The 11,476-nt window shown below is 47.3% G+C and overlaps 1 protein-coding gene across 3 annotated transcripts in view; it reads right to left on the reverse strand.

Moving 5' to 3' along the window:
• WDR59 (WD repeat domain 59) overlaps nucleotides 1-11,295 on the reverse strand; it is a 49,791-nt gene extending 38,496 nt beyond the window's left edge. For all 3 annotated transcript variants that reach the window (XM_086620903.1, XM_086620901.1, XM_086620904.1), the window contains exons 1-5: nucleotides 11,242-11,295; nucleotides 7,206-7,255; nucleotides 5,147-5,282; nucleotides 1,225-1,310; nucleotides 234-314 (exon numbers count right to left, since the gene is read on the reverse strand). In XM_086620903.1, coding sequence (XP_086477029.1) covers nucleotides 234-314; nucleotides 1,225-1,310; nucleotides 5,147-5,282; nucleotides 7,206-7,255; nucleotides 11,242-11,295 — 407 coding nt within the window. The remainder of the gene's footprint in view (nucleotides 1-233; nucleotides 315-1,224; nucleotides 1,311-5,146; nucleotides 5,283-7,205; nucleotides 7,256-11,241) is intronic.
• Nucleotides 11,296-11,476: the final 181 nt, after the last annotated feature.

Consider the following 11,476-nt stretch of genomic DNA (forward strand, 5'->3'; position numbering starts at 1 on the left):
CCAGGAGCATGACTGTGGCTTAACCGTATCACTCTACCACCCCTCACTGACTCTGAACTGGCTTGAAAAGAGGGGAACAGAAGCCACCTTTGAGATTATGGGAAGCAGATGAAGCCTCTGCAAGCACAGCTGAAGAGCAGCACCCATCAGTGCATGCTTTGCTCTGCAAGCTGCTAATTATGGAAAGGAGTCCAAAGATTTCCCTTGCAGTGCAGAAACATACTGATTCTTACTTGATGTCCCAGATGTAGATGTATGTGTCAACAGAACTGGTGACCAGCAGGTCTGGCTCAAACACCGCCCAGTCCAAGTCGCTGCAAATGCGAAACCACAGTAGGTCAGCAGAGAAAAGCACACAGTTTGCATCAACTTCTCACAAGCCACCAGCACATTTCTGACAAATTCGTGGCCACTCCAGCACATCTACTGAAACTTTTTAAGTAAAAAGCAAGGTCTTAATCATTTCTCTGAGTAAATTCCAAGAAGCAATGAAATGCTTCTAAGTAAATTCCAGAGAGCATCCTCCTAGCCCTGAACTTTACAGCTATCATGTGTGTGCTCTTTCTTCCACAGTAAAAGGGACACTGTCTCAGCGAGTTCCCAGTTATCTTGTGTTCTTGGCATCAACCCCTCACTCTGGGATGCCTTCCTGTCGGGCTCATCAGGTGTACCTGGGACACAAACAGCCTCCAGGCAGCCATTTCAAGGGCTGTGATGACTTTCCACAGTTAAGAGCTGGAGTGAAAACAGTCCTTCACCTGCATTTCCAGCCCAGCACTGAAATACACCCCTGGAATGAGAGGCAGGAATCTCCCCTGCACCACTGTATCACACTGTGAACTTGACCTTTGGGATTACCTGCTTTAATTAAGCTGCTATCACAACGAAACACGGCTGGAAGTCAATTTAACAAACACGCCGCTATCTGTTTCCCAGGTGATGGCTGTTGTTCGTTACAAGGACAGCAGCCTAAGGCAGTGACACTGGAGCCATCAAAGGCTAAGTTGATATACTGGCGGGAGCCAGGAGAGGGTGAGCTGCTTCCCATCTGATGTCTTCTCCAAGTGGGAAGGCAGGACAGAGGGTCAGGCAGGACGGTCCAGAAAAGTAAGTAAAAACAGGCTCAGAGCAGAGCTTGAGTGGGGCCAGGACCGAAACATTCACCCTCTATGAAACAACCCATCATTTTCCACCCAGCAGTCCGCAGCACCACTTCCTCCTCACCTGATCACACGTGTGTGTCCTTGCAGCGATGTGCAAACTTCACCATTACCTTCCTTCCACTTGTAGAGGTCAACTCGCTGATTGCTCTGAAATCAGATGGAAGAAAGAAGACAGAGTCAGGCAAACAAAGTATGACAGGAATCCATGTGTCAGGACCAAGTTCTCTTCCAACAACCTGAGTTACCAATGAGTCACACTGTGATTAGCAAAGTCCTTGCCCAAAGCAGGAGAGTAAAGATGAACCTACAGGCTGCAAGGACTCTCAAAAACTTACATTTTAATTACACCCATTCAAAATTGGAGATAAACAAGAATGGGAGAAAAAAAGTCACATTGCAAAATGTTTCCACGAAGTGATGTTCTCTGAGCTTTTATTTCCCAACAATATGCTGTAACTGCAGCCAACAGGCAGCCAAATTCTCTCTGCAGGAATATCCTGCCAGTCTGTTCAGATTCACAACTGGAGCGTTCAGTGAGGGGGATGACGGATCACCAGTGGTTCTCCTCAACTCTCCCTTGATTCCCTTCTGGGATAATCGGGGCCATGGCCAAACATGAACAATACAGCCTAATGGCTTCAAGGTCACCTCCTCAAGGGTACTCCCATCCTTGCCAGCCCAGGAAAAAAGCCCTAAGTGCTTATCACTAACTGTAAACCACAGGAGCAAACAAGATGAATCAATGACAACATTATTTAGGGTTTCTTCACTCATTCCAGGAACAAATCCTCCCCCAAATGCAGCCACACACAAAGTTACTTGAAACGAGTTATTGTGCTTTAAGTTGATGTTCTGCCTCAGTCAAGGTTCACTTCAGCCCAGAATGACTCTCATCTTTCTCTGGCAGGAATTGCCTTTTTGGGTGCATATACAGCACCAAGCACAGCAGGTCTTGGGCCACGACTGGAAATTTATACTGGTTTTGCAAAAACAGAAATAACGTGACTTCAAAATTTGATCTTCATTAGCCTCTTGTTTTCAAACTTACAGGTAGATAAAGGAAAAGATAATAGAGAAAAAGACTTATTTTACATTTTTTGCGACAAGTTTTTGTGGTGGTGTTTTTGGTTTTGTTTTGCCCCAAAGCTGCTTCATATGAATTTGAACTTGCAGATGGATTAAAACACTGCAGCCTTCCCTGAAATGGAAGGTCTCCTCCCAGCTCAGCAATAATATATGGCATTTCTCTAATAGCTCACAGCAGGGCTGCACAAGAGCTCGGGGCAAGGAAAACTCCTTGCATGTTTCTCATTGACAGAAGGATTTAAGGGCGTAAAGTGAAATTACCCAACAGGATTTGTTCAAGACTCCAGAGTTGATGCTACAAGATAAGGACCACCAGAAGTTTCTCAGAGTCGTAGCGGGGTGTCTCCCATGGAAAGGAAGTATTATAATAATAATAATATAATATTATAATAATATATAATTATATTATAATTATAATACTTATAATAATATAAGTGTTATAATAATAATAATATATAATATTATAACTCCCATGTTAGGAAGTATTTCTTCTCTGAAAGGGTTGTCAGCCACTGGAATAGGCTGCCCAGGGAGGTGGTTGAATCCCCATCCCTGGATGTGTTTAAGAATAGGGTGGATGATCTACTTAGCGATATGGTTTAATGGGGATTAGGGACGGTTGGACTGGATGATCTCTAAGGTCTTTTCCAACCTAGAAATCTATGAATCTATGAAAGTATTGCCTGTAGCATCAGGTAGAGGGGAATGACAGCTCCTCCTGTCAGAAGCCCTTTCTAAAAAAACATGCTGCTTGTGATAAGTATCAGTACACACTTTTAACAATTTCATCACCCTCTTGGTCAAGCATTTGTGACCACACAAAAGAAGTAACAAGGAGCTAGGATGAAAAACAATGGCATTTCTGAAAAAAAAAAAAGCTTAGGAGTCCTCAGAAATGTGCTTGAGTCAGAGGGCAGACACAGCCAAGCACAGCAAGAGGACATGTTTCAGCTCTTTTAGAAAGAAGCTAAAAAGATAAGAAACACTTATCCAAACACAAGGACAGACTTCCCCTCTGCCTGCACCACTTCCAATTAATGGCATTGCAAAGCAGGTGAAGCTGTTGGCAAACAGGATGGTAGCCTTTTACACCCTTTCCATCACCGGGACATAGAGGGATGGGACAGGGCTGTCTACAACACTCATGAGGTATACCTGAACATCTGACGACCTCAGTGTGGACTCGTAGGGGACTGAATGACACTCTGAGTCCAGAAGCAGCAAATCCCATCTTCACAGTGCTGAATCCAAGCTGATTTAGCCTTCCCAATGCATCTTTGCCCCCTCAGGTATCGCCCTCAAACACATCCACACTGCCTCCAGACCTGACACAGACCCAAGCACATGCTGCAAATCTGTTTTCCACTTCTAAACAAGACAGGCTAAATTCTAGTCCTAGGACAGGGCTGTACTGCACCAGCACCAGAACACCAGCCAACTGCGAGATGGCTGGAAAGGAGCCGTTTCTGACCCAAAATGGAAAAGCTGTCCGATCTCATCTTGGGGATTCATCACCTGATGTGTGTCAGCAACTCCATCTAAATCACCAGAGCATCTTCATTTATAAATGGGAGCAGCAAGGTTTAATGCCAGCTACATCTAGGTTCCGTCTGCAACAAGATGGTTCCTGTGTCCGCTCAGGGCAGCAAGAGGCAGGAGCGCTCGGATGGGCAGGATGGGCACAGCCCCCCTTTGCAGCAGGGTTCTGCTCAGATCAGCGTTAACCAATCACTGGATATTGCCTTCAGAGTGTGTTTGAAAAGAAGCTTTCCTGTTCTACTTGTGGCCTGCACAGCACGTTTCCTTATTTGTTTTTGATTTTCACAGACTGTATCGAGAAGTGGCACTGAAGGACACCTTTTTGCAAGTTTTACCAACTCTCCGCTCCGAAGCAAGCAGCTGCTGAAGGCACCTGTAAGGTGTCAGTCATGTACCAGAGCTGGGAGGAGAGAAGCTTGGGAATGTCAGAGAGCAAACAAGCAAAGACTCCTAACTGACAAAGCTGGTCCGCTTGTAAAACTGCCTTTAATTTCAATGGTAGCCAGTCCAGGAAGCAGAACGAACAAAAATCCCAGGAAACCACCTTCAGCTAAGCGTTTTCTCAAAAAAAAAAAAAGGATGAAATTTCGCTATTACAGGACTCCCAGGCTATAAAAGCAGATGGAACAAGGCAGCAAAGGCACCACTCCATGGGAACCATCCGCGCCCAGCCAGTGCCGGTTGCTGCAGCGCTGTGGTTGATGGCCAAGACTGCTGCTAGCAGAAGCTCAGGGCTCTGGATGAACAAGCTCCAGAGCACAACAGATTGAGTAAAGATCAGAGCTAAAAACCGCACTCGAGTCTCAGATGGCCACTGCTGCTCCTTCAGGCCAGCCTGTTTACTCCTCCTCCGCACACGGAATAAGGACTCCTCGCTGACTCGGTCTCTGTCCACCTGCAAACCTAGATTGTTACAGTGGTGAGCGAGTATTGACCTGTGCTATTTACAGACTGCCTGGTGCACCACATCCCACCGGGAAGGCAGGAGGGTGAAAACAAAACAGCACAGAGCAAGAAATTCAGTAAGTGAGCAAACCTCATACCAGAACAGAAGCTAGGAAGAGAGCACATCCCCCCTTTCTTCCAGAAAAGGACCATTTGGATGGTCGATTTATTTGGCAAAGTGTTTTAGAAAAGACAAGCAAGCAAAACTAGATTCAACACTGAGCGACCAATACCTGAGAAGCATCAGGCCAAATACCTCCCTGGCAGTAAATCAGAGTCAGGCCTTGATCTTGCAACGTGACTTGCAGGGGCACGCCTGTGCCAGCTCCGTACAGCCTTCCAAGTCTGCAGAAGTCCACCCGTAAAAGACCTGGGAAGATGATGAGCTACAGCTTCTAGAGGAGTGAACTTACTGAAGCTGCGAAGTAGTACGCGCAGCTGTCGTGCGGGTTCCACTGCACCGCCCCGATGTCCCACTTGCTCTGCCGGGAGATCTTTCGATGACCCTCGTTTGGCGCATCCAGGTTGACTATGTAGAGGAAACGGCGGCTGCAAGACATGCAGGTATAAAGAGGCTGGTATCACACTGGACTGATCTCAAAACCCCAAGCTCACATGGAGCTCACAGCCTCGAGGACCAAAGCAGAGAAGCACTTGACAAGACAAACGAAAATACTATTCCTGAGAACGCTGCGTTTGACCACATCCTTCAAAAAAGGCTACATTTAAAAAAAATGTGAAAAGACACACTGAAATTAGACAGGATTTGCAAATGTAACAGGTAGCTCAGACCACAGAAAACCCCAGATAACTCGGATACAAAAGGAAGCACTGGGAAATGGTGCACACACACCCAAGTACTCTTTGCTGGCTTAATGCAGCAGCAGCAGAGCTGAGGTGGCACAGGGCTGGGAGTGCCACGCAACAGCTTCGCAGGAGCCAGCACCAGTCTGGAGAGGCTGCTCTGAGCAAGAGTTAATGAGCCTTGACAAACATGAGATGGTTCTACGTGGCTGTGTGTTTCCACAGCACACTGTCTGGGGGGCTTGGTTCCACAGAGAGTACAAGAACACCTGCACAAGTACACCTGTAGCTCAGCTGCAGCAGGTTATTAACGTGGGTGGACACAGCATTCCACTCATCTGGTTATATTACTCACCTGAGCTAACACTATATGCTGCAGAGATATATTTGCATGATGCTAAACCTGAGCTCATACATCCTGCTGGATGTGGCCAACTCGCCACATGGCTAGGCAAGGTATCATTCCCTTCACAGCATGAGTCATCTTACAAGCAAGATAAACCGCCCAGAAATAATTGTGAGCCAGCTGAACTCACCAGCACCAAAACATATTGAACCATACATAATTAACCCCACCAGCATCACATATGTCAGCTGCGTAGCAAGCATCCAGCTGCTCTGAGCACTGTGAATTTTCCCAAGAGAAGGAACACAAAAGAACATCTTTGCTGCCCTTCCAAAGTCCTCAGGGCTCTCTACTCTGAAGAGCAAAGACGTTGAGCCCTCTGAGGCTCTCATGCAGCTTTAAAATAACAGAGGCAAATTCTGAAGGGCTGCAGAGCATGCAGGAGAAGCCTGAGCAGCAGCAGAGAGCTGCGGACCTGACGCTGAAGTGCAGGCAGGCCATCCCCAGCTCACTGTTGGCCCAAATAAGCAAGCTGTGAAACCAGGCAAGGGTAAGGAGGAAGAGGCATCAAGCTAGACCCAAACCAGCTGCTGAGCTGGTTATTCCTGCACAGGACTGCTGGACTAAGGGTTTACATGGAAGAGAGCACGCCTCCAAGATGTATTGAAGGACCTGTTGCCTCTAAGACTGACCAAAGGTCAGCTGCACCCACACAATCCTGAATTTCAAGTGAACATCCTAACTGGCATGGTAATTGTGTGCCTGGCAGTGGGACAGGGACAGCTGTTAGCAGTGAAAGGCGGCAGCTGGGCAGGTAACTGCTGAGCTGTTTGAAGACTTGCCCTGGAGGTGGGTACATAATGCCAAGCCCTCCTGGGAGCTGGGGCAGCTTAGAGTCTACAGCACCTACTCTTCTTGTTGAGTATCATCCCACAGTGAATCATCAGAGGAGTAGGTCAGAGAGCTTGGTTCCTCTGCCCAAATACACCACGGGAACATCTGGGGCAAATTTTGTCTTAAGGAAGTGATTTAATCTGTATTTCAAGCAGAATCCAAACAGTGCTTCATGATGCTCCACCTCCCACAAATGGATTTGAGAAGTATGCATCAGGAAAGCCAGTATTTTATTGTGGTGGTGGTGCTGGCTTTCCTCTCTGTATCCCGTTGGAAACGGGACCCAGAATCCTTTTCATCAAGCACTGAACTGAAGTCAGCTTTCTGAAACAACACATCAGCCCTTCAGTTGAGGTCAGCCTGAAGGTTGCTGATGTGGCTTGTGGAAACAACTGTCACACATTTCTAATGGGGACTGTCACACTCACCCCGAGAGTACTGCGCGCTGTCCCAGGCAATCCACTGACATCGCAGTCGCCTGTTAAAGAGAAACGAGAACAAAGCTGAATTATACCTGTCAGGTCGGCTTCTCAGTCACACACACAGCTCTGGGGAGGAGCTCAGCAAAACCTGCCAGCTCATCTTCAAGGTACAAACTGCTACAGTAAGAGTCAAGGCTGACATCTGTCAGGGATGGCAGAAGTCACGTCCCCTTAAGGAACCCCACAGACGGGGGATGAGGTGCAGCAGTTGATTTTGAGGTGCAGAATAGCACACAGAAAACGTCTTTGTTAGAGTAAACTGAAGACGAGACGTGGCAAGCACCACTACAAGCACTGAGACCTTGCTCCCTTCTGTCCACTACGGCAATCACAGCTGCAGCTTTTCAATCAGCAATCTCTAATAATCCGTATTAATCAGCCTCTGCTCCGGCTCAGGAGCTTTCTCAGTCTCTCTCTCTCTTCCATTGCAGGGCCAAATTTAATTATATATGTACTGGGAGATAGAAGTGCAACCATTTGCGTGTGGCTGGTCTCCAAAAATGAGAGATGGCTAAGAGGCATCAGAATTTACTTTGGCAGTGCTTGTAAAGAAGGCTAAGAGGTAACTTCAATGCTGTAAGAAGGAAAAAAAATAGACTGTTTAAACATTGTCTTCCCCTCTTTTGGTTCAGAATGGAATTAGCCAATCACCTCGTCTAATTGCCAAGGGAATAAAGGAAAATTTTACTTGGAAAGCTGAACAGTTCGGCCCATAAACACAGATATGACTTCACTGCAGTTTTTCGTGTTCACAGAACAAAATCAGAACATGCCCCGTGTTCTTCAAACCAACTGCTGTCATCTTCAAAGCCACCTCTCTGAAGGCTCAGGATGTCTCTGCTGCTGTTCAGGATTCCGCTAAGCACTCTCAGCGTGGAAGTAACGAGACTTCAGGATGTTACACAGCCACTACTCAGAAGCATCACTAAAACCAGGCAGACAATATGGCAATCCCACTCCACTTCAAACACCTTTGACAGGAGAACAATCATCACAAAAACCTATTTTTTTTTCAATCAGGGCCCCATCCCCTGCCTGCAAGTACCCTGAGTAAGGGAAAAACATCACCCTGGGCTCATTCTTCACTAGAGTCCAAGAGCCCACATGGGAAAGAGCTACAAACACCTGCAGTTTCAGCAAGAGTCCACATTAAACCTCAAGTGGCCATGTGTACCCTAACCAAGCTGAGTTTCATCACTTTTGCTGTTCCAGACACGACCCACTTTCATTCCTTTTTCCTAGGTCTTCTGGCAAGGTTTTCCTAGTCCTAAAACTAACGCCGTAAATAAGAAGCCAGTTTTAAAATTTCTAAACAGTAAAGAAATAATTCCAGCTTCCTAGATTTCACAGCACCTTGCAAAACAACAAAGTGGTTTACTAAAAGCAAGCGGGAGAAGGAAGCTTTCCCAGATGATACACGTCACTTGTGAGGAATTAAAATGAGGATCACTAAAGCGATTACTGGAACCAGAACTTTCTCATGTGACGAAGAGCCAGTCAGCCGACATACTTCATGCAGCTGGGGCCATCTTGCCTCCAGGCAGAAAAAAAAAATAAAATCAATTCACAGTGATTGATAATTTCATACAGGAGTTTATTGTTTCTGGTGTTGGCATCAGTATCTCATAAATCCTTACAAATTGGTTTTAATAGTGAATGTTGGTAAACTGTTTTTCCAGGCACCAAACATCATAAAATGTAATGATTCATTAGAATGAAGAAAAAAGCTTCACGTGTCAGGCTGCTACTCTGGTGGGTCACAAACAGAGTCGTTTTATGGCAATAAACAGTTTCCTACAACACTGCAGTCTCACCTAGGCAACGGGAAAAAACCCCAATCAGCTATCCTCCAATGTGCTCGGCACATGGATCTGCCCAGTCTTCACACAACCTTCCAGAAGAGGGGAGCTGAAACTGCACAAACCAACCTGAAAGCAGTTTCTATCCTCCAACAACAATCAGGACAGCCAGAATTGCTGTTTATGACTAACAGTTATGTGAATAAGCACAGTAGGAGTCCCGCACATTTGAAAACCAGCTCTGATCCCACAGCCCAGGCAGCACCTTCTCAGACTTCAAACGTCTACTTGGGCATTTCACTTGATTTCTGCTAGGCAAGCCAAGAAAAACACCTTTCCATGTCTAAACTTACATTAGTTTTCAATCCAGGTTCATTCTCTCCACCTGAAAGGCAATGGACCAACTCGATTTGCCAAGGCTGTACTGGTTTTCCAGAGCTACAAACTCTTAGCAAGAAGGACCAGTTCTCTGCGTAGCTAACTTCCCATCTACACGCCGAGTTGCTACAAAAGGTACTGTTTCGCTGTTGGACAGGGTGAATTTTACTCTCCTCCTGATAGCGCGGTCAGCCTGACAAGAGCCTGTGGGTCACGTTTCAATCGGAAGAGACCAGAGACCGTCACCTCTATCAGCCTGTACAGAAAGATGATGCTTTTAGGCAACACTGGCCCCAAACTACCCAGAGATTTTCTGAAGGGTTACGGGTTGGGTGCCATAGTTTTCACATGACACACTCTGACACAGTGAACAAAGCCAACCGCAGTGCTTGCAGACATGTATGGGCTATAAATACAACAGCTGCCCACTCTTTTGGATTCTTGTTTCCATTTAAGCTGGTTTTGGGGCAGGGATTTTTGAGATAGCATGGCCTATAGGCAGAGCTTAAGCCTGGTACAGGATGATTACAGCCAAGGTGTTTCAATTTCTCAAGCTCGGGTTTTCCATCTGTGAAAACGTTCGTGCAGACTCCTAAAAAAAGCTCAGGCACAAATACATGAAGGAGTTTAGTTTGAAGCCGTGGTCTGGCAGCCCCAGCCACTGACGCTCTCTGGTTTCATACAAGAGAGCAGGCAGGTCAGAACGTCTCTAGAAAGATCACACCAGAGTAAACTGAAGCGACTGAAATACCAGTGGTTAACCTCTCTATTAAGGTATACGCCTGCACAACAGCGAGATTGAAACCAACTGCTGCAGAAGAGGATGGAAACACCTGTTCTCTCCCCTCTCCGCTCCCCACACACCAGTCATTATGAATAAGCAATCAAATCATGAGGCCACATATCTCCTGAGCCAGATGCAATTTGAATCTATCATCTAGAGAGACATACCTTCGGATCTCATTACCCCTTTCCTGAGAGCAAATCTTCAGTAGCAGACAAGACTGCTCTAACCTTTCTTCCAGGAGGAAAAAAACAACGGATATAAAGCTTTTGAGGTATAAAAGTGAAAAGCTTTGTTAGCTTACAAAGGGTGGGCTGGATTCGATGCCCCTGTTCGCAATGACGAACGCTCAGCTGACGTTGCTACAGCACGAGAGGACAAACTAAAAGATGAGAGAGTTTCCAGAACTCTTATTTTAATCTTTCTGGGTTTCCTGTGGAAGTAGTTCATAGCTCACTCACCGTTATCCAGCCTTGCTAAGCGACTGCCAACGTCTTAAAAACCCACATTTCTTTAAACGGCCTCTAAGAAAGCACATAAACAAACTCTGAGGGGAGTTCTACCTTGACCAGCAACTTCAAAACCAAAAGCTGACTTTTTCGCTCTTTATACAAGAATCTAACCCGCCTTTCCTGCTAATCGAGCAATACTCAACAATTTATATCGCGGCCCAGAAAGCAGCTGTAATGGTTTCAGAGGAAAAGTGAGGAAAGATGTGTGGGAAGTGGTAACATCTGCTATTAGGCCTGCCAATACAGTTTTAAAAAATAATCCAAGACCTAATTAAGATTAGAAACAAAGCGCCTCGTGAATTAAGGCGTCATCTCCGCGCAAACGGCTCCGAGACAGGCACGGCTCCGAGACAGGCTCAGCCCCGGCCACAGGCCCCGCGGGGCGGCCGAGCCCGGCCGGGCCGGGCCTCCCTCCCGCTCCTCACGGGCACGGCCGGGCCCGGCCGAGCCGGCCCCCCAAGGGCCGGTCGCAGCGGCGACCCCCCGGCAGCAGCAGCGGCTCCCCCGACCTGCGCGTCGCGGAACTCCACCACCACATTCTCGCTGCTCCAGCGCGCCGCCATCTTGGGCCGCCCAGCAACCCCCGACGCCGGCGCGGGGTGGGGAGGGGGGGGAAGAGCTGGCGGCAGCGCGCCTGCGCGCAGCGCCGGCACCGCGCGAGGGCTGCTGGGAAATGTAGTCCCACCCCCACCCCTCCCCTTACACTCCCCCCTTCCCGCGGTGAACCGGGCGGCCCGAGGAGCC

Source organism: Tauraco erythrolophus, chromosome 15 (assembly GCF_009769465.1).
Source record: "Tauraco erythrolophus isolate bTauEry1 chromosome 15, bTauEry1.pri, whole genome shotgun sequence".
NCBI lineage: Eukaryota > Metazoa > Chordata > Aves > Musophagiformes > Musophagidae > Tauraco > Tauraco erythrolophus.